Below are 23,772 nucleotides of genomic sequence, written 5' to 3'. Positions count from 1 at the left end.
AAAAATCCAGGATATTTTCCCCGTTTCTCTCCGGGACACTGATTTCAGAGTTGGGAGTGAAAACAGGATGTGGAGCTGCGTTCGGCGTGATGGAGAATGTCTGCGTGACGGCAGCGTGCCTCCGTGTTAATTGCCAGGTTGATGAAAGTGGGTGGAAGTCGGGGGGGGTGAGTCACAGGCGATGTGACTGCATGACCGAGGACGACTGCCAGGCGAGCGACAAACAAGGTCTGTTGTTGTGGAGGACGACGCTGCTCTACACATATCGCTGAGCTGGATATTCATCTTTCAGGGGTTTTGATCTGGGAAATAAAAACAGTTTAAAAAAACAGGGAGGAAAGAAAGAGAAGACGTGGTGAGATGATGGATTTTAAACTATTAAGATATATTATATTCTTATGGCAAAATCCATGATATGTAATTATCTCTCAATGAGTGAACTGTCAACTTGCAACAGGAGGAGACACGTCAGGATGTGTTTGATCCAACTCTGTCAGGGATTGATTGATTGATTGATTGATTGATTGATTGATTGACTAATCACATCACACGTCTGCCTCATTAATCAGAGCAGCACGTCACAGTGTCGGGGGGGAAAAACCAAACAAGTCTTTTTGGGGGAAAAGTGGAGACAAACAAGTCAATCAGTCACAATCAGGTGTTGACTGCAGACGCCTCGGAGCTGAAGTTAGTTTGATGATCACGTGTTTCTGCTTCTGTTCAGCAGATCACAGAAGGAGAAAAGTCTTTAGTTGAAAGAAGTTAATGTTGACTTTGTTTATCTTCATGTAAAAACATTAAAACAGTGTCATTGTGGCTTTAGGTGGAGTTTGTATTAGTAGAACAACTCACTTCCTGTTGGCTGATAACATCGGTTGATATGAATCTTTCAAACATGATCTGTATCCGTGTTTATGGTTTCAGATACGCGTCGAATTGAACTTTTATTTTACAGAATAAATGTTGCAGAAGAATGTTTTTTTTTTTTTTAATTCAAGTTCTATATATATTTTTATTTACAGTTATTTATAATAAAGTTTTATAATAAAAAAATTGTAATATATATATCAGCTGATTTATCTGTATTGTAATTATTTTACTTCCTAATATCGGCATCGAGCTGATTGTAAAATGATTTTATTTGGTTTTTAAATGATGACGTCAGAAACTCGTGTACCAACAGCTTCACAAACCTCCCGACTTGTTGTTCGGACTTGAGGTGGCGTTCACGTAATTTTTCCAAATACTCCGACACCACATTTTCTTCCTCTTGTATACGTCATGAATCCATATTCACCGTCACAGTTGTGTATCATTCTCCTGCCGGCTCGTGTCATTCCAGTTTTTCTACTTTGTCGGACTCTGATTGTTTATCTGACGGAGTTTTGCTGTCGTGTGCACGAGCAGATATTCCAACAAGACGCGGCCGGAGAGGCCGAGGCTGACACGATAACTTCTCACAGGATTTAATGAGTCAGGAAACGAGTGTGAGCGTTGTTTTGTTTGTTTGGATCTTGTCACTCTGCCTCCGCTCCTGAGATCAGCTGTGTTTCCCCTCAGTCGTGTGATTGACTCTCTGGAGGTGGCGTTCGCTCCTCTCGGCTCGCTCAGCCACTGCTGCTCCTGTAAATCTCCCGCTTTCTGTTTTATTTCTCAAGAAACTGGAAATGCGACGTGCATCACTCTCTGTCCGCCGGCAGATTTATTAAGTAAAGTCTAACTCAGCAGCCGGCGATGGACTGTTTCCTTGCCGGTGATCACACAGGTTTAAGACACAGGATCGTATGAAGTAGATCAGCAGGTTAATTCTGAGGATGTTTCCTGCTCCAGGGGCGTCGAGGGAAGCGAGCGATGCAGTGAGGAAGAGCTGAAACCCCTCAGGTCGGAAGTTGACACTCACCAGGAAGAGGAGGATGCAGTCCGGCGCTCAGGAGCAGCCGCTGGCGCTCACCTCGATCAGGCCGTACAATTCCACCAATGGGAAGGAGGAGGAGGTGAATACAGGTGAGGCCCTGGAGCTGTATAATGGAGACAGATGGAAATGAATAAGATTTTCTGGAAGCAACAGACTGTGTTTAGTGTTTGTCTCTAAATTAAGCCTCTTCACTTTTTCTGGCCGTTCCGCGTTTTGTATAGTTTGTTTTGTCTTGAGTTTCAAAGTGTCTTTAAATGTCGATGTGTAAATGAAGGATACATCCTTTACTCAAGTAGAAAAGTTAGTGTGGTACTTCTGTGTGTCTGACATCTTAAGATCTAAATGAGAAGAAAGGGTGCAAACTTTGTTTTGCCAGCGTGTGTCTGTGTGTGTGTGTGTGCAGACCCTACAATCTGTTTGAAACGAAATCCATCAAAACATCAGCGTCTCACTGCTCCCTCTCATTAGACGGAGCAGGGTCAGTCCTGCATAATTCACACAGACACACACACACACACACACACACACACACACACACACACACACACACACACACACACACACACACACACACACACACACGGAAACACAATGGAAAAAACCTGACACTCTGAACAACTGTCACCTTCAGCAGGAACATTAGCAGAATCACGTAAGACGATGACTAACGATGCGCTGTGAACACAAACACACATTCCACACCCCCCCCCTGTGAAGTTTGTGTTTTGACAAGATCATTTTCTACATTTACAAAACATCAGTGTGTGTTTTAATCGCTGCCGTTCCTCTGTCCCGTGTGTTTCTGTGGTGACGACTGACGGGAGATTTCCCTTCACACAGATGCTGAGTCCGCGGAGGAGGAGGCGGAGTTTAACTGGGAGGAGTTCATGGAGGAGACGGGGGCGAACGCCGCCCCGCACACCACCTTCAAACATGTGAGTCACGGCGTACGATCTCCCCTCGCTGATCCGTTAAACACAGCCTCTCAGGTATAAGTGCCACATGCAGGAATCCTTTAACGACGTATTGAAGAGAGCCGGGGCTCAGCGTCGCTGCGGTGATGCTGCTCAACCGAGCGCTCTCATTGGCTGCGTTCCCTCATGACGCACGTGTCTTCACACAACCTCCACTGCCTTTTGTAAACACAGTCGTTGGTAATTACTGAAGAACCAAAGAAAATACACTGAATACAAATAGGCCTTTTTTTGGGGGGAAGGTCATTAAAATGATTTAGTGACAGAAAATCTCAGGGTTGAATCAAAACACTGAGGTTTCTGAGGCTCGTATTTTAATTTCAGGATTAATTATCCACCCCCGGTCTTTTCTGTATCCTCGCTCTCAAATAAGATCATTGGAGGAATATGAGGATTTTATTCTAAATCACGATTCAGGGCAGTTGTGAACAGAAATGACGTTCAGGTCGATTTGCATTTATTTAGCATTTGAACTGAAGGGTTTGTTATCGTTTGGACTTTTTTCTGCTTCTTTTAAAAATGGTACCGGTGCCAGAACTTTACTCTTACAAAAAGCACAAAACAGTGGATGATAGGAACAGCTTTTTAACTGCAAAGGCAAATTGGAAGTTGAAATTTAACACATTAACTGTAAAAAGATAAATAAATATGCAAAACTCTTAACAAATTCAAATTTGGTGCTTAAAACAGCAAAATACTCCAAAATGTGTCCCCACCACACGATTCAGTACCGAACCGTATTGATGTGATGAACTCGGAGCCGTCCACCTGTGATCGGATCACATTCTGAAGTAAAAGTGGCAAAAAAACACTTTTAAAAAGGTTAAAATCTGAACTTTATGAAGAAAAAATCACCAAATGTTTGCTCCAAAGTGAGAAACGTCTGAATGTGTCTGTTCTACAGGAAACTTGATCTTCGGCCTCGTCCACGCGGCTTTGTTTTAGTTTGAAAACGTTGTAGTGTTGACGTAGCCAGAGATCGTCACTGTCGCTTCTCGTTCGGAGTATTTTCTAAATAAGTAAAGAACACGCACATTTTTTAAAAGTTATCATGGACGGAGATCCTGTCTGATGCACCGTCCAGCCTCCAGGATGCTCGGCGAAGGCGTGGGCGTGTCTGCTGGCGACTTCTGAGGAAGCCCGTGCCACCGTTTCAGCTCCTTGCATCACTCGGGGGCGACGAGCGTAACGAGGCGAGATTTGGAATATGTGGGGGTTTTATATGCGCGGCCCTGATGTGGGACAGACTGCGGCGATTTGGGCTCCCCTGGGAAGCTAAATTGCCTCGTTGGTAAGTGGATTGAGTAACTGGGAAACAGACCATGAATTCCCCCGGAAAAATGTGATTCAGTAAAGTGCAGCCCTCGTCCCTCCCTCGCTCGCTCGCTCTCCCTCTCTGCCTGGACAAATTGAAACAGTGATTTCTCTTGGGCCTCCGAACACACACACACCACACACACACACACACAGACACACACACACACACACACGCCGCCTGTAGCTCTCTTACATAAGCCAACCGGAGTGATACAGCACGTTTGCATTGTTGCAGCAGGAAGTCACGGGGGCCATTTGTATTGTGTTTATTTCTAAGATGTTGGCTTTTTCCATTCACTTGCGAGTGTGTGTGTGCGTTTTGTGCGAGCGTTGAATGCGAACATCCTGTCTGGCTCGTAGGGTTCTCAAGAATTGAACTGGCAGCCTGTGGCTATGGTGGAAACGCATTTCTCTCTCTGTGTGTGCTGCGCTGGTTGGTAACAAGTTCCCGTAGCTGCTGTCGTGAGGAATTTTTTTTTTTACTTTGTTAAAATGAATCATCCGCCTGAGTCATTCGTTTGTGACTAGATGTCATGTGGCTGAAACAAAAAACACTTTCCCATTAGCGATTAGTTATTGTTTTAATTAATTGTCTGTAAAAGGTCAGATAAATACTCAGTTTCAAAGAGCCCAAGAATCACGCATTTCTTTTTCTCTGTTGTCGTTCAGTGAAATTATAGAAAGAGATTTTAAATATCGATGAAGCACAGGCCTAAATATCGTGACCTTTAAAAGAGCCTATAGGTATCAGTATCTGTTTATATTCCAAGTGAAAAATAAGTTTATTTTCTTCATTCAACTTCTATATATTCGATTTGTTTTTATTTATAGTAATTTATAATAATGTTAAACTGTAAAACATCAAACCTCAGTTACATTCCTTTGTCTTGAGCGGTTGATAACGACATCTTAGGAAATAATTGACAATTCTTTTGCTATATTTACATTGGCTGTTTTATCAGTATTGGAATATGTGTCCCTCCCTAACATCCGTACTTCCTTTTGGCTCAAGCCCTGAAAACACTGCTTTACAGCTGTTGCCATGGTAACACCAAAAACTTAGTCACGCTGTCTTTTCTCTTATTCAGTAGAAGTTGAAACCAGTTCGACCTCGAGGACGTCACCGGCGTCACTCTCTCCTCCGCCGAGCCACAGGAGACGTGTAACACCTGCGAACTACTTCCCATTAACTGACGCTTATGTGTAAAACTACTTCCCCTTTGCACTTCACGTCCATTTCCTCTAAAGTAAAAATATGTTCAGAGAGCAGCAATCATCCCCGGCAGACTGTCACACAGAGGAAGCTGCTGAGGTCAGGTTTTCACTGACCGAGTTCCATCCTGAGATCCACGTAGAGACAGAGTCCAACAGGGCGAGGCCGGCTGTCAACAAACCCCGAGTTTAACCCGTTTGAAAGAGAAACTGAAGGCAAATATTAAACTAGTTACTCAACCTGCTGATTAACATCCTCCCTGGTTCACCTTTGACCCTCGGTGCTTACTCAGGTCGCGTGTCTGTAAATAAATGTGTTATCTCATTGATTAATGAACTTATTGAGTATAATATGAATATTCCTTTAATGAGCTGTTGTGTCTCGGACCCCCTCCCCCCCAGGTGGAGATCAGCCTGCAGAGCAGCTTCCAGCCCGGCATGAAGCTGGAAGTGGCCAATAAGAGCAGCCCGGACACGTACTGGGTGGCCACCATCATCACCACGTGTGGCCAGCTGCTGCTGCTGCGCTTCAGCGGCTACGGCGACGACCGCAAGGCCGACTTCTGGTGCGATGTCATGACGGCCGAGCTGCACCCGGTGGGCTGGTGCACCCAGAACAACAAGACCCTCATGCCCCCTGAAGGTAGGAGGACACACAGCGATCTATCACACACACACACACAGACACACACACACACAGACACACACACACACAGACACACAAGGTAGGATCAATATCCACAGAAGCACATGTCGGCCGTCACATGAGTGTGTGATGTGAACGAGGTTTCTCTCTGACAAATCTACAGTTTTACTCTTGAGGTAAATACAAGTTTTTAAACCCTTCAGGTTTTTGTTTGGTTTAATTAAAGTGTTTTATTTTATAGTCACGACTCATTATGATACAAACAATAGAGCGTAACACTGACCTTTCAAAAAATCTTTATAAAACGAGTGTTAAGTCTCGACCAGTTTTACGACTGAATCAAGAACGTAAAACATTTGATTTGGAGCAAAGATATTTTGGAAAAAAGGCAAAACTGTTTTTATTTTAAGAGTGAAGGAACTACACATCCCATAATCCATTGAGAACCTGCAGCCCCTCACAAACTGCAGAATGTGAGATAGAGAAATCATTGCTGATCGACCTGAGTCTTCTACAGGAGGATATAACTTTGTTTTCTCAATCTCGTTGTTTGTGGTGAATCTACCTTGGATGGTTAAAATATTATGGCTGATTATCAAAACCTCTATTCAGGAAATTAATGGGATTTTTACTGCTCTGTACACATTGATTATTTGACCAGGTTTTGTTGCAATATCACCTCTGAATACTGAGGTTTTTAAAACTTTTAAACGTTCATTATTTTCTATGAGTTTATCAGCTTTTGTATTTATTTATTTTTGGCAAAAAAAAAAAAGGTGTAAACACGATTTTAAAAGTTGTTGTTGTATTTTCTTGTTGGAACATTAACGTGTTCATTGTAAATTGGTGAAAAGTGTCTCTAAGATGTGAAGGGAGCTAAAATGTGTGTTTTATTTCTTTTATTGTGGCATTTGTGTGGTTTTTTTTGTGTTAGTTACAAAAGTTTTTGTATGAGGAAAAATATGTGTAAAGAAAACAATTGTGCAGAGTGGGTTGGAATTTTACGTGTTCGCTGTTTAATACTGAATGAGAAGAAAGGTTTGTTTGGCATCAAACACACACACACACGCACACACACACACACACACAACATGTGAACACCTCCCACCTTTCAGTGGATGCTTTAAATAAACTCAGTAGAAAGACAGGTTTCAAAACGTCTCAGCCACATCACGCCCCCCCGACATCACTCTCACTCAGTCGTTCAGCCTCGGCCACGTTGGAAACAGGAGGTGGTTGTTTGAGAACACCTCCTCCCCTCAGCCTTTCCAGAATAAATCGTCATCCCTAAACTTTTCCCAGCAGCCTCTCTGCTCTTACTGTGACATTTCCACCTGCAGCGACCATATCTATATATAGATAGATGTATATATATCTATCTATATATAAAATTCTGTAATAATTAAAGGACCACACGGCAGCAAACTGAAGCAGCAACCATGTGATGAAGACTGTTCTCTGTCGAGGCCTCTGCAACAACACACTCACAGACACATTGTTAGTTGCTTCATTTCAAGGCTTTGCATCATTTCATGCACGTGTGTGTGTGTGTGTGTGTGTGTGTGTGTGTGTGTGTGTGTGTGTGTGTGTGTGTGTGTGTGTGTGTGTGTGTGTGTTGTGTGTGTGTGTGTGTGTGATGTGGAGCGTGTGGTTGAGTCAGCAGGTATTGTGTATTATTTTTCAGTGCTTGCACCGGTGTTACCTACAGTCACCTGTTTGTGTTTGTTTCCTTTTCGTTTGTCTCTCAGATAACATTTACCTAAGAAAAGGTAAGCAGCTCTAACAGTGCCTCTGACTAACTCCCCCGCCCGGCTCACTAGTGGCTGACAGCAAATCAACACTGTGTCCACGTTAGAGCTGCATGTGCAGTCAGTGTGCTTCCTCCTCCTCCTCCTCCTCCTCCTCCTCTTTTAATCTCTACAGGAAGTGACCTCACAGCTCACGCTTCGCCTCTTCTTGCATGTGACTCCTTTCTAGCTGAGTGCTTAGTGTCTTAGCGGAGCGATAACACACAAACACACACAGACACACACACACACACTCTGCCTGCTGTGCTCGTATGATAAAGCGTAAAGAAGCAGCGGCTCGGTCCGAGATGTGATGCTTTGATACAAACACTGTTTCCTGTGTCAGGGAGAAAAGAAGGTCACTGCTCCGCGAATCCAAACGACCACGGTCAGAAGTTTAACAGCCGCTGAGAGTAAAATGTGTTTTCCTCAGATATGATCATCATGCGTCACTGAACTGGCAGCGACTCTTCATCTTATATGAGTTTTTCTGAGGAAGGACAACATTAATATTATCTTTATCGTATTTGTGTCTTCATATTCTCGAGCCTGACTGATTGATTCAGCCTTTCACCGACAGTTCAGTGTCACCGTTTTATCGATTTGTTATTGTTTCAATTAATTCATCGTTTAGTCGATAAACCATCAGATAAACACTCGTCAGTTTCCCAAAGGGCCCAAGTGGACGAGTGAGAAGTGCAGCCTGAACATGTGTCACTGAAACAACAGTTAACCAACACATTGTTATCGTTGTATGGATTTTTAAAAAACGGTAGAAATCGATGCAGCAGAGGCAAATAAATTGTGACACAGAAATTCTAAAGAATAAACAGGAAGCAGGAAGGATGTGTATTTATGTTTACATTTATCTACAGTTATTTATAATAAGGTTTAGGGTTAAGTGTATGATATCGAGTCTCAATTACATTTTTCTTATTAGGTTATAAGGAAATCTTAAAAATCAATGGATATATAGTCTTTTAAAATGAAATGTAAAGCCTGAGATGCTCTCATCACTTTGTGTGTGTGGCTTTGTGTAATGATGCTTGTGACGTAATGACAGAAAAACATTTTGTCAAATGACATCTTCTCCGACCTCTTTAACAAACTTTATTTGTTTTTGTAGAGAAACGGTTTGACCACACGGTCCATCAGCGGCCGTTCAAACCCCCTTGTAATAGTTTCCCACAATCCTCCTCTGCAGATACAAGTTGTCCCAGTCACCTCTGAATTATAGATGTCCATTTGTTCCCGGAGCATTTTAAAATCTTCCATTTCAGTTTAGAGTTCATCCTCGACCTTTTTTGTCTTATTTTAAGTTCAGTGAGAATAAAGCACTTGGATCCTTATTTGGAAATGGAATGATGTCGAGTCATGTGGTCCCTTAAAGGGCCAGTTCACCTATTCTACATAGAGCCATGACACGTTCTCACTTCCTGTTTCACTTTTTCATTTGTCAACACTGTGAGCTCCATCAAACAATCAATCAATCAACCAATCAGATAATGAGAATTAGACCAAACTAATAAAAATGCTAAAACTGAAACACCATGAAAATAGATTGTAAAAGCTATAATAACAATTTAAAAATAAGTAAAATAAATGCAAGAAAAAAGTCAATTAAAGGGATAAAATAATAATAATATTAACAGATGTGTCAAATGGAATAAAATTTACAATATAAATGCATTAAAATAATGTTAAAAACCACATTTAATCAAATCCCAGGCTGAGGAGAATCAAACAATGATGTAAACATTATTATACATCAACATTGATTTGGTTTAGACCTTTTGAGTAGATTTGATCCGATTTCTCCCTCCCTCAGATCTTCAGTTTCACAATGAGTCTGTAGGAAGCCGCATCTGATTGGTTGCCTGGTAACGCAGCAGCAGCAGTTTTCAGAATCAACCCCCACGAGACTCGGCCTCGACGTTTCTTGACAACTTAGCGCGACTGAAACACGTTTTTTTAAACTCCTGCGCTCGGGAGAAGGGGCAAAATCTCAAAATCAGGCTTTCTCTTAGTGTTTGGTATTACGTGAATTTGTCAAATTAAAACTCAACTAAAACCCCCCTCGTCAGACGTGTGCACTCACTCGTGAAACGCACACGCACACGCACACGCACACGCACACGCACTCCCTCTTTCTCAGCTCCACCACTTTAAATGCTTTTCATGCTAACTGATGCTTCTGTGCTCATCAAACCAAACGAACCAGTGTCTCTGTTTGTACGTCTGCAGCTCAGCGGCGTATTAGGTTCATATTGAAAAAGATTACGGGAATAATGTTGTTATGCTCGTAAAAAATTATGACTTTCTTTCTTGTTAAATTACATCTTTCTTCTTGTAATATGACAAAATGATTTGGACAAAAAAAACATAAAAATCGTTATTTCCACCGTTCACCCAGCAGCAACTCTGCAGCCGACACAAACCTCATGTAAAACTGTGAGTGTGAGACAGGCTGCCCCCTGCCTGAAACCTCCAGATTTGCATCACCTCACTATGGTTGTGTGTTTGTGTTGTGTCACTGTAGAAGAGTGTGTGTGTGAATAGGTTTCATTTTCATAAGGAGTGTGTGACTAATGTAGAAAAGAATCAAAGGCTATCTACGTCACACACACACACACACACACACACACACACACACACACACACACACACACCACACACACACACACACAGTCCTGCAGGGCTCTTTTACACTCACCGCTAACTTACACTAAGATAATTTATATTTACCGACACTGCTGTAATAATCCCTGTCATGAGCACGGCCATAAAAATGTTAACAACACGATGTGAACGTGTGCAGGCGTGACTTCGACACACACACACACACACACACACACACACACACACACACACACACACACACACACACACACACACACACACACACACACACACACACACACACACACACAGAGCAGCCAGGCGTCTCTCAATAAACACACTTAACTGCACCGTGTGGCATTTTACATGAGCTGCACTCATTACGCTCTCGGCCTATTTGGGAAGCCTGTCAGTTGAAATGGAGTTAGATTAAAATGGCTTTCTACCCTGGTGTATTTTCATAATGACGGGAGGAGACGGACGGAGGAGGGATGGAGGGAATCGAGCGTAATTTGTTCCCATTAGCTCTGATTGGAATCTGGGATTGTGCCTGAAACACAGAGACGCTTCTTCTTCTTCTTCTTCTTCTTCTTTAATTACGACATTGATTATCTAAAGTGAAGCTTTTAAATAAAACCGGGGGGGATTGTTTAGAGACGTGGAGCCGGACCAAGATGCAAATATTTCATATACGTTTCCTCTTTAGTTGTTCCTTTTTTCTTTTTCTTTTTTTAACGCTAGATATATTTGCTTCAGCTGCAGGTTTTAGTGCAGCGTGTTCTTCTGGGAGAGAGGAAGAGAGAAAGGGGGAGAGGGGTGAGGTTGGCACAGGGATAGTGAAGGAGAATGCAGGAGGAGGGTTTGTGTGTGTGTGTGTGTGTGTGTGTGTGTGTGTGTGTGTGTGTGTTTTAAATATCTCCTCCCTCAAGGTTAATTATGCACTTATTGTTACGTGAACGTCGGGATTACACCTCTGCGAGTCTGCTGCTCTCAGGATGGAAATGAAGAATAATAGAATTTATTTATCAATGCAGCCCTACAGCGTAATTAAACTGCAAGCTGTGTGTGTGTGTGTGTGTGTGTGTGTGTGTGTGTGTGTGTGTGTGTGTGTGTGTTTGTATGAGAAAGAGAAAGGTTGGAGTTTGCGTGTTTCGGTTTCTCCTGCTGCACCACTCTAAACGGCTTCATGAGTAACCTCTACAGGAATCGGTAAAAATAGTTTATCTATTTCTGCACGGCCCAACATCAGCACGGCACAGTGTTTGCCTGTTTGTGTGTGGGTGTGTGTGCGTGCAGGCATGTATGGGTGCATGTGTGTGTGTGTGTGTGTGCAGCCGTGAGGAGAGAAAATAGTCTCACAGGAAAAAACACTATTATTAAACAGGCGTGCGGAGAGAGAGAGCGAGCGTCTGGGCCGCGGAGACGTTGGCGTTCCAGTCACAGGACAAACCGCCTCTCTCACGCCGGCACATTGATTCGTTTGCCAGAAAAATTCCAGAGTTGTTGATTTGATTCAGACGCGACCCTGAGGGGGATTTATTGATCCGGTCTCACGAGTCAATTACATCTTTAAAAATCCTCCGCGGAGCAAACTGTCAGTTATATTTACTCAAATCTCTCTGATTTGGAAAAGAAAGAGATTTTAACCTCGTAATAAAAAAGGAAGTTCAGAGTATCTGTTTAGTTTGTTCTGGAAGATATGTGTCCTTCACTGGAAAGGTTGTGTTGCTGTGGAAGTTTGAGTGTTTTCCTGAAGGTCATGACTCCAAAACACGAAATCTAACTCCTGAGTTAGATTATTTTTGGAAGGTTGATTATTTGCAAAAGTGTTTTTAGACACATTAACCAAAAGAGTCCATGAATTATTCTCTGAGAAATCAGTGAAAATGTAAAAAAACAAAAACCACAATGTTAAAGAAAGTGAAAACATTGTTCATTTATTTAATAAGGGGCTGTTTTTTAAAGACTAGTGACAGGACAGGGACACTTTAGGGGCCAATCAAATTTGACACACCTTTATTTATTGATGATTTATTAATCAGGACGTGAAGAGGGTTTTAACAAAGATAGAAAGTGTTTCAGGAACAAACCTTGAAGCTGCTGCATTGGGGAAACCCCTCAGCCCGAACGTCCCCCCCCTCAATGTTTACTGAAGATTTATAGATGTAAACAAGAGCTTGATAGACACGATGTTCGTCTCCTGCTGGGAAACTCCAGCTCGTCACCGGCAAGCGAAATAAGAACCACAACCGACCAACGACTTTCGTTTTCAGTGTCAGGACAACATTGTAGTTTCACTTCAGCCCGACGCTCGTCACAGACGTCAGCGAGTCGGAGTCGCTCTGTAACTCAGGGACTCCAACAAGTGTCTGAGTGTCTGCAGCTCAATAACAGAGGGGATATAAAACTCTGCAGGACTCTGAAGGTTGGCCTGAAGAGGAATAGATGAACAGGAGGCAAATGAAAAGCAAAGCAGCGACTATATAACCCCACTGCACCATGGGAAACAGGAAGTAGGGGGAGAACCGAGTGCAAATTTGCTCTGTAAGAAAATCGTATTCACGGCAGTTTAATCTGTTGAGTTTCAAGAGAAGAGAAGAACAAAGACATGGAGATTAAAAAGTAGATAAAACCAAAACTAATTCATATATAATAAAGACCTAAATAAATGGTTATTTTTTGTATTTCCATCAATATTATGTTCGTTATTTTTCCTTTTCCTTTTCCTTCTTCTCCAGTTCTGATAAAAGCTGCGTTCATGTTTGTCTTTAGACCTGAACACACACACACACACACACACACACACACACACACACACACACACACACACACACTGACCTCAACTGTCACTTTGATTTCATAACAATTCACTGTTCGCTGCATAAATGAGGAAGTTACGAGTCACATGATCATTCACATCAGAACCGCTCTGACCCTTTTTTTTAATTTGAGTTTGAGTTCTTCTGTTGTCAATTATTTATTATGTTTTGTTTTATTGATTTTTTTATTTTCTACTTATTCTCTTGTTCTTTATAAATTTTCTTATATGATTTTCTTATTTTTCAGTTGGAGCTCGTTCAGCTCTTTGTTCATCTGCAGTTGTTTTAAACGTGCGCGTAAAACCTTTATATATGAAATTCTGGTATATATATATATATATATACATAACATTAATGTATTTACATAAGGAAAAGCCTGCAGGATATGATATTATCATATGGAGGCTTAAGAATGTCTGACCTCCGCTATAAATCTGAATTTTGCATTAATGTTCTGCAGCGTGAATGAAGCCACTGGAGCTTTTTCCAGGCAACAAAACACTGAATAATAATTTCTCACCTCTCTTTTATTAAAATGCCTGAAACATTCACATCTGCATTTTAATTAAAACGTCCGTATTTGCCTTTTTCCAAGTGTATGCATGCACTGACTCGCACCTGCTGCTGCACTCTGCTCTGCGATGACACGTATTTCAATAAGAACATTTAGAATCTGAACCTCGATCGTCTGCGTGTTTATCAGTGTTTGGTTTTCGCCTCTTTTTGCAGCCATCAAGGAGAAACACAGCGACTGGACGGAGTTCCTGGTTCAGGACCTGACGGGGTCCAGGACGGCGCCGGCCAACCTGCTGGAGGGGGTGAGTGGTTATCCACCTGCAGAACATCTCACAGGGCACCAGGGAGCAGGATTCATGTTCCCTGCAACTCTGAGTTAGTTCCTAGAGATTGTTGAATACCTGAAAACTCTCTTGTCTCCTCAGCCGCTGAGAGGGAAGAACACGGTGGACCTGATCGTCGAAGGCTCCGTCTTGGAGCTTCAGGACGTCTCGGATCCGTTCCTGTTCTGGCCCTTCAGAGTCGTCCAGAACGTCGGAGGGAGACTTCGCCTGCGCTGTGCCGGCCTCTCTGAAGACCAGCAGGCTCAGGACTCATGGTTGTTCTACCTGGACGTGAGACTCCGGCCCGTCGGCTGGGCCCTGGAGAACCAGCTCGCCTTGGAACCGCCCACAGGTGAACACAACATATGTTCTCAGATGTTCGCAGTCGGACTCAGCTGCTGTGATTCGTCTTCTTTCACTGAATCTGCCATGAACCCATCCCGATGTCATCTGTTACGTCACATTTAATTCTGAATATCTGACGTATCAAACCTACATTCTCACATCATCTCTTAAATCCTCAGAGCTTCGGTCTCTGAAGAGCGCCCCCGACTGGCAGGAGGCTCTGGAGGAGGCGCGGCTCCACGGACAGAAGAACCCGCTGCCGCTCGAGGTGTTCAAGGTGAGTAGGAGTTCACACGTCTCTGCCCTTCACGCAGGGAGTGTGTGCAGGGATGGCACAGAGCCCGGCCCACCGGGGGGGGGGGGGGTTTTTCCACTGTCACATCTGTCGTTGATTTACGATGTGAAACCTGGAAAGTCATTGATGAGAAGTTTTAAAATGACAGAGTCTCTAGAAAACCTGCAACTGTTATTTTGTCCTGATTAAAGGTAGAAGGTCCTTCTGACCTGCACAGTTAACTTTTCACTGTAATTTGTAGGAAATGGAAATTAAGAAATACTGTCTACGTATATAAACACTAAGTGTAGGGACGTAAAAGATGACAGCAGATTTTTGTCCTGACAGAAGCAGCAGAGTGAGCGACTGCATTAAAACAAACACTGGTGAACTTTGAGCCGAGCACAAGACAAATCTGAAATGAATGAATCAGTAACAAGGAGGAAGACAGAAGCTTCAGGAGAAAGAAAACAAGACTGAAATGACTCCGACCGCCTCCGTCATACAGGAAGTGACGTGTTCACGAGCAGAAGAAGAAGAAGAACCAAATCATTTTTAGAATTCACTGCTGAGACTCAGCCATAATGATGTAGTTGTACTCAAGGAACCGGCTACACTCAGCAAGTACTTTTAATACTTCGAACATATTTAAAAGCAAGTACTGTTACTCAAGTAGAACAATAATGTGGTACTTTTACTTGAGTACATTTTAGAGTAAAGTGTTAGAGTACTTCCTCCACCACTGCTAATCACCAATTTATAAATTCCCTGAGGAGAGATATAATGTTCAAGAGTCCAAAAACATGTTTTGCAAGGTCAGCGTGACCTTTGACCACCCAACTCTAATCAGTTAATCCACGAGGGAACGTTTGTACCAAAATTAAAAGGATTATCTTGAGGCGTTTTTAAGGGAACAAGTTCTTTTCAGATCTTTGAGTCCAACTGAATGTTTGTGCCAGATGTTTAAAATTCCTGATATATCACATCTACAAGAAAACATCCACGGAAAATCGACTCAGTTCTTCCTTGAGTCCAAAGGAATGTTTGCACCAAATCTGGAGGAATTCCCTCAAGGTTTTCCAGAGATGTTGTGTTCACAAGGTCAAAATGAATCTGCTCTCCAAGGTCACAGCCACCTAAAGTAAACACTAACATGCAGTTTGACCTGAGGGTCGCCAGCACTTTGATATACGACTTAATGAACCTCTGAATGAACCCAGGCAGGGTTTTGCATGACCTGCATTGTTGAGCACCAGGTCTAAAAGTCTCGACTTTCCCGTGTCAGGACCACGTGGACCTGCCCGAGCTTTCCGTCAGGACGGGGATGAAGCTGGAGATGGCGTCGCCGTGGGAGCAGCTCAGGATCTGCCCCGTTTCCGTCACCAGGGTGAGTCGTCGGGCCGAGACGTTCACAAAACAACGTCTTATCTGCAGGAACAAAAACACGCAGACACTCCCCACATTCCTCAGCCGCCTTTATTAATGATGCAGAAGAGGCGGCTTCGCTCGTCGGGCTTGTTTTACGTTGCCGTGTTTTTAGACGAGTCGGTTCCAGGGAAATTTACATTGTGCTCTGAGGTATTTGGTCTCGTTTGTGACTCACTGAGATTTATCACGTCTTTGTTTTGTTTTTACAGTGTCCTCGACTGTATGATTGAACTCTTCACTTGTGTTTATGTTTGAAGAGATTTAAACTTTTATTTTACAAAGTAAACAATGCAGAAAAGTTGTTTTTTATACGACCACAGGTTTATATTCAGTTGTATTTGTGTTTATGCAAGTTACAGATTTAAGATGCAGGTTTTAAAAAAGAAGTTAAATTGAAAACAGTAGAGTCTGAGACATCTTGACTTTTAGTCCACAAATCCTGGATCACTACATTTCCCATGATGCACCTCTATAGGATCTTTGTTTCCTCAAACAAGATCCCAACAAGCAGGAGAATATAAGAAACGATGATTCTTCTGTTGAAGTTGATGAAAACGCTTCATCAGAGTGACGTTGAAATCTTCTCCCTCCTCAGGTCTACGACAAGATCTACTTCCAGGTCACGCTGGACGACCTCTCTGTGGACGCCAAGCCTCGGTCCGTGGTGTGTCACGCCAGCTCGCCCGGCATCCTGCCCGTCCAGTGGTGTCTGAAGAACGGCGTGGGCCTGGAGAGGCCCCCCGGCTACGAGGGCCAGGACTTCGACTGGGCCGACTACCTGAAGCAGAGCGGGACCGAGGCGGCGCCCGACGCCTGCTTCCCCGATGTAGGAGCGGACGTTTTTTAAACATCTGTATATGAAAGAGTCGAGCTCAGTCCTAATGGAAATATATTTTAGGTTGGCGCCTCGTTAGAGAAATTATTAGAATGTCGGCATTGGCCCGTTTTCGACCCTCAGGAACATTTCTGGAAAATGTCCGGACTTCAGTTCACGTCTGATGAACTGATTAGATCAGGAAGAGCTTTGAGAATCTAACGCAGCTCATAGTGTCGTAAAACTCGGCCCAAATTCCAGATGATACAGATTAAAAACGAGCCTTGTTCGTTTTCTTTTGCTGTTTACATCATTAAGCTTGTTTTATTATATTTCTTAAAATGGCAAAAATCAGTCCAGAACTTTATCTAATCCTGTTATCACTGACAAACACTCGTATATTAGACAGGTCCCAGTAAACCAAACCAAATCACACCATGACCTCACTGGGTTTCCGTTACACAAACTTAATCTCGGTCTCGAAATTGACACAAACAGAGACTTTAATGGATTTTTGTGTCTCTGTTATTACACCTAAAAGGCTTCAAGGGTAAAAACCAGAGTAAAATCAGTTTTGAATATCACATAATCTGAGTTTAGCTTTAGGTTATCTCAGGTCAGAGCTGCGTCCTGAATGTAAAATAAACTCTGCCTCTCTCTGTCGCCGTCTGTGTGTGTGTGTGTGTGTGTGTGTGTGTGTGTGTGTGTGTCTCTGTGTGTGTGTGTGTCTGTGTGTTTGTGTGTGTGTAGACATGGCAGAGCAGAGGCTTTACCAAGGACATGTGGCTGGAGGCGGTCAACCCTCAGCGGCCGGTGGAGGTGTGTGTGGCTCAGATCACACAGGTCAGAGGACGCCTGCTGTGGCTCCGACTGGAAGGTACAGACGTGTGTGTGTGTGTGTGTGTCAGTGTGTGTTTGTGTGTGTGGTGGATTAAGAGGCCTCCTGCTGTGTCTGAGACTGAAGGTAAACACCAGTGTGTGTGTGTGTCTGTGTGACAGCTCCCTCACCTGTCCTCCTGTCTCCAGGTGTGACCAAGCCCCTGTCAGAGTGCATCGTGGACGTGGAGTCCATGGACATCTTCCCCGTCGGCTGGTGTGAGGCCAACGTTTACCCCCTGACCCCCCCGCTCAGACCTGTCTGTATGTACACAAACAAACACACACACACACACACACACACACACACACACACCACAACACACACATATATATTTCCCTGCTTGTATCAGGACGATACAAACTCTTAACTGTCTCCGTCCACAGGCCAGAAGCAGAAGAAGATCGCAGTGGTTCAGCCAGAGAAACAGTAAGAAACCAGAGTGACGAGTAACCACATGTAAATCCACCACATCTGGATTTTTTGGGGGTGGGATCTAATTGGATTCAATTAGTTTTTTTATCATTCTAAAAAAGATCCTGAAGGTTTTTCTCCTCCTCTCTCTCCGTCGCTCCGCAGCCATTTATTAAAACAGTGTCTTTTTACAGCAGGTATTTCAATTGATTTTTGTCGACAAACGACAACCCGGCGGGTTTGAGAGCAGGAGAAATATGTGGTCGTCTGCGGCTCTTTGTCAGCGCTCTCATGATAACGGCTTATTCCATTTCTCACCTTCAGGGGAATCCCCCACCACACACACACTTAGTCCTCCCGCTGCTTCCTAGCTCACCTGCTGTAACCGCCTGTTGCCTGATCGGCTCATCGAACGATCGCTCCTGTTTGATTAGTATATTGATGAGGTTTGACCACATTGAGGTTTGATAACTCAACCCCCTCCCTTCCTCCCTTCCTCCCCCTCCCTCCCCCTCCTGCAGGTTGGCTCCGTCCCAGCCGATGGAGACGGCGCCCGTCAGCTACTGCCAGCCCGTCGTCATGGATCCAGGTAATCAAACGCCACGTTACACATGATTTATCTCCAGCGCTCATGAGGGGAAACCTCTGCTCGTAAACAGCTGATGTGTTATATCTCTCACTCGGTTCTTCACATGTAAAAAAACCTGCCAAAATTAAAGCTCGGCACAAGTGGTTTATTTCGGTAATTCTGGTTTCCAACTTGTCTTTGTATCCAGTAGAATTGTTGCGGTGTGTTTCTGGATGCATGTGAGCAGCTGAACTGAAACCCCAGGACACAGTGTTATGTTTGCAGTGAGAGCAGGGCGGCTAAATGTAGTTTCTATGGCCCCCTGTTTAAACACCACCCACCAGCTCATACATATTCATCCACTCACCTGATTACCATTCACCCCCCGGCGCTGTGCTTCCACGTGCCGGTGGCGGTCAGGGTCGGCGACCAGTATCATTCAGTCGACCCTGGACTCATCTCTGGGGCCCGGGGGGGCGAACTCGCAGCCCAGTTTGACTCTTACCTGGTTATTAACTGCAATAAACAGGGAGATATTATAGTTTTCAGCTTATTGGACTGAGAAACTACATGAAAACATCGTTTCCACCTCCTGTAATAGCAGATTTCTGTCCTTCCCTCTGTCCCAGGATCCGCTAATGGCCGATACTGCTGCTCCAAGATCTTTGTCAACAACCGCTGTTTCTCAGGACCCTACCTCAACAAGGGACGCATCGCCGAGCTGCCGCAGGGCCGTGACCCGGAAGTGCACGTTGGTGCTCAAAGAGGTGAGGGGTGGGGGGCAGGTTTAATCAAAAGGAGAGGACGGAGACTGGGGGTGAAAGGTGGAGACGGCGATGTCTTGTTAACCACCTGCAGGTTTCCCAGCGGTGTCTTCATTTTAATGTGAGGAGCTGTCAGTCAAGTGTGTTTACACACACACACACACACACACACACACACACACACACACACACACACACACACACACACACACACACACACACACACACACACACACACACACACACACACACTGTCACTGCCGCTCAGCAAAACAACCTCCTAATTTCTCCAGAGACTGAGTTTGTGCTCACACACGAGTTTGCAGAGTTTTCAAATACAACTGTGATTCTGTGTTTGGTCCTTTTTCCCGACATGTGATGTGTTTGAATCCTTCTTCACGTTTAGAGCTGCTCACTCACGAGTTCCTCTTCTCCACATTTGTGCCGTTTGAGCCCCGCGGGTTTGATTTCCCTTTTTAAATCAAATCGTTTGTTGCTGCTCTCGCCTCCAGCTGCTGAACATGCTGATCAACGCCGCCTACAAGCCCGGACGAGTCCTGAAGGAGCTGCAGGAGCTGGAGGATCCGAGCTGGGACTGTCAGGAGGAGACGCTCAAAGCCAAGTGAGGAGAAACACACGTAGCACACGGAGAACACGTCAACAGGACGGAACGGATTCTGCTATTTGATTTAAAACACAATTCAAACTAGAAAGATGTCTGAACAGTCAGATGTGTCGTTGAGCTCTGCCGACACATCAGCTCACCTCTCCGACCTTCAGCGTTAGACGGACGATGGTAAATTTGACCTTGTCTCTCACTCCGCTCTCCTCCATCACCCTCATCTTCCTGCCGATCTGAATTCCCCAGAAACATTCCACTCTCATTACTCTTATTACGTCACAGGCAATCATCGTTCACTGTCCAGAGCGTTGACGGATTACAGATCATTTAATTACCCCTTGTCCTCATAAATAAAAGTGTGATCGCAGGCTGACGATGTCACCACATCCCCTTCCTCCAGATATAAAGGGAAAACGTATCGCTCCACCATCCGGATCGTCCGCCTGGCCGACCAGATCCCAGACTTCTGCCGCAAGGTGTGTGTGAAGCTGCAGTGCTGCCCCAACCTCTTCAGCCCCGTCCTCGTCGCCGACAAGTGCCCGGAGAACTGCTCGGTTCAGACCAAAACCAAATACAGTGAGTGTCCGTGGTCGCGTGCGTCACTTCCCCGTCGCCACGGCCACGAGGACGATAATTGGCTCTGGTGAGTTGTTGTTTTGTGGTTTCACTGTTTTCAAACGTCTGCCGTGCGTCTGCAGCTTATTACTGCGGGAAGAAGAGGAAGCTGTCCAAGCCGACGGGAGGAGAGGAGACGGCGGAGGGAGAGCTGGCCAAGCCGACGCGCCGCAGGAAGAAGAGGAAAGCCATCTTTGTGCAGAAGAAGAGACGCTCGTCCGCCATGGACTACACTCCCGCTGGCTCACCGCAGGTTGGATAACACTTCTCCTCCTCGTCTTTCCTCTTTCTTCTGATTTCCTCCCTCTCTCATGTCGTCCTGTTCGCTCACACGACAGGTTTGAATCTATTCAGTGTATTAATAGAAACAAACTGGTCTGGTGAGACACAGGCAGGAAGAGGAAGAGATGTTTTATATGTCGTTTACAGGATTTACTCACCAATAAAGAGCCGTCGACTTTAATAACACAAAGAAAACGTTTCTTATTCTAACGAATCTGTGAGGAATTTGCACTTGTTCGCTGTGAACTTTCCAGAAATGTTCCTGCTGTATTCTCACAGTACAGCACTGTGGTCAGCATCTGTTTGACAAATAAAGGGACTTGACCCAGATGTTTTTCGGGACATTTTACTGGGGGGCAGCTGGGAAAAGTTCCCGAAAATGCCCCAATAGCCCCGATAATCCATCATTTCCTTCACCCTCCAGGACAGTGACGAGGGAGAGGAGGACGAGGAGATGGCGATGCAGTCGGGCAGCGAGGGCAACAGCTCGGAGCCTCGGGACGACCACACAGACGCGTCCTCGGTGGAGGTGGCCAGCAGCCGTCCTCGCCGGGCGGCGGCGCTGCGCAGGACCTTCAGCTTGGGAAAAGCCGCGGGCAGCGAGGAGGCCCCCGGGGGCCGCAGGAGGTCGACTCGCTCGCTGTCGGCCCACAACCAGAACAACAACAAGTACCAGCCGCCGCAGGAACAAGAGATGAAGGTGAGACGAGGACAGTTATTAAATCCATCAAGGAGGTTTGTGAACACGATTACACAAAAACTACTGAACAGATTGCAATGAATCTTAGTGGGAGGATGTGGTTCGGGTCCGGGAAGAAGCCATTTAAGTTTGGTGTTGATCGGGATCAGGGGTCAGATTCTTAAATCTGTGTGTGTGTGTTTCTCAGGTGGAGGAGGAGGACGATCAGCTGGTTTTGGACAGAAACCCTCTGGAGTGGACCGTGGACGAAGTCGTTCAGTTCATCAACTCGACCGACTGTGCATCTCTGGCCAACATCTTCCAGGAGCAGGTACACACACAGACACACAAACAGACACACAAACAGACACACACATCAGTGCAGGTCTGAAAGCAGCTTAAGCGGAAAAATAACATTTGAATGAATATCTACTCGCGTCTGTTCCGGTGCAGGACATCGACGGCCAGGCCCTGCTGCTGCTGACGCTGCCCACAGTCCAGGAGTGTATGGACCTGAAGCTCGGCCCCGCCATCAAGCTGTGTCACCAGATCGAGCGCGTCAAGGTCGCCTTCTACAGGCAGTACGCCAACTGACCTCGGAGCGGCGAGGGAGAGGAACGCCGAGAGGAGAACTGTGTTTGTGGACGACATGGACGTGTTGGATTAAAGTTTTTTTTGTTGGATTTCTAACCTGCAAGAAGAAGGAATATACACAACAAGGGGGACTACTGGAGGATTTCCTCCCGGGAGAGGTTGAAGGATTTTCATTTCTGAGGAACTGTCTGTGTGAAAATGTGACGACAGTTCCCACGTAAACTTCAAACCAAACACACGGGAGAGGATCCGTGTGCTTTGCTGATCTGTGAAGAAGCCGAGAACTCGTTTCTGAAGATGTTTGTGTTGATCTCTTACTTTTCATTCCCATGTTATTCGTGATAGAGGAGCATTATAGCATTTAAGTTAAAATAACTATTGACTATAGAGACTTTTTCCACTTTTTGTGACACAATTGGTTCTGGAAAAAAATATATTTGAGAAGTATTTAACAAGCCAAGAAGTAATATATTTGTAGTATTTATTGTCATCCTTATTTATAAGGAGTATTCTATCTATTTGGATGCAGAGATGTGAATTGAAGAGTTTTATCAAATTATTAATATCAGCTCCTTCTTCCCCCGAAACTAAACACTGAGGACGAATTCGTTATTTCACGAAGAGAAACTATAAACTGCTGTTGTTCGGATTCACAGTTTCATAGAGGAAACAGAAAAAAGGTGTCCCACGTGTTGCCTGAGAGAAAAACACCCTCTGAAATACTTTGTGCTCTTTCTCTCGCTCCTCATCGTCACAATCACGTGAAACAATCATCGAAGCTATTTTGTGTCCATCTATGCAAAGGTGTCGCAGATATTTTTGATAAGTCAGAGAATAAATTTCTATTGATTTTTTGATGTTTTTGTCTCGTGCTTTTCTTCTCAGCGGGACGTTTCTTCTCTTCTTCGTCAGGTTTGAATCAACTTGACGGAACAAAACTCATAAAATGTATGTTTTTTATGGAGAAGTTCATTTAAAGAAGATTCTAAAATATCACGTTTTTAGCCTTTTTCCCCTCCAGGACTTGAATATTTCAAATCCTGATGGATTGTAGTAATAAATTCCACAAAAATAACCCGAGCGAGCAATTACACATGAAATAAGATTCTGCTTTCCAAAACAAAACAAAGGTAAATGCAGCCGAAGGTTTGAAGATTGAAGTGCGTAAACAAATTCATCTCTTTTCCTTAGAATAAAAGTGTCGTTGATATGAAGAGTGTCGGCTCCGTCTTCTCTCTCCAGACACATGAAAGAGAAATCAGTCCTTCGTTCAGAAGCTATTTACGAGTCTAACTGTGTTTATCTGAGCTTTTATTTATAGAAGCTGAGCTGCAGACGAGCTCCTGCATCAAAACACTGTTACAGAAT

At 44.3% G+C, this 23,772-nt stretch overlaps 1 protein-coding gene across 1 annotated transcript in view; it reads left to right on the top strand.

The window, feature by feature from the left end:
• sfmbt2 (Scm like with four mbt domains 2) overlaps positions 1–23,261 on the top strand; it is a 28,424-nt gene extending 5,163 nt beyond the window's left edge. The window contains 21 exon segments of the mRNA XM_035148011.2: positions 1,831–2,004; positions 2,756–2,850; positions 5,821–6,061; positions 7,813–7,833; positions 14,019–14,107; positions 14,231–14,480; positions 14,653–14,750; positions 16,033–16,134; positions 16,771–17,001; positions 17,740–17,866; positions 18,016–18,129; positions 18,253–18,295; positions 18,802–18,869; positions 19,478–19,589; positions 19,591–19,615; positions 20,125–20,234; positions 20,635–20,810; positions 20,933–21,102; positions 21,556–21,831; positions 22,019–22,141; positions 22,264–23,261. Coding sequence (XP_035003902.2) covers positions 1,914–2,004; positions 2,756–2,850; positions 5,821–6,061; positions 7,813–7,833; positions 14,019–14,107; positions 14,231–14,480; positions 14,653–14,750; positions 16,033–16,134; positions 16,771–17,001; positions 17,740–17,866; positions 18,016–18,129; positions 18,253–18,295; positions 18,802–18,869; positions 19,478–19,589; positions 19,591–19,615; positions 20,125–20,234; positions 20,635–20,810; positions 20,933–21,102; positions 21,556–21,831; positions 22,019–22,141; positions 22,264–22,404 — 2,703 coding nt within the window. The 5' untranslated portion in view covers positions 1,831–1,913 and the 3' untranslated portion in view covers positions 22,405–23,261.
• The last annotated feature ends 511 nt before the right edge of the window (positions 23,262–23,772 follow it).

The sequence above is a fragment of the Hippoglossus stenolepis genome, chromosome 22 (assembly GCF_022539355.2).
Source record: "Hippoglossus stenolepis isolate QCI-W04-F060 chromosome 22, HSTE1.2, whole genome shotgun sequence".
In the NCBI taxonomy this organism is placed as follows: Eukaryota; Metazoa; Chordata; class Actinopteri; order Pleuronectiformes; family Pleuronectidae; genus Hippoglossus; species Hippoglossus stenolepis.
The sequence above is the reverse complement of the archived record's forward strand: the minus strand, read 5'-3'. Positions and strand labels throughout refer to the sequence as shown.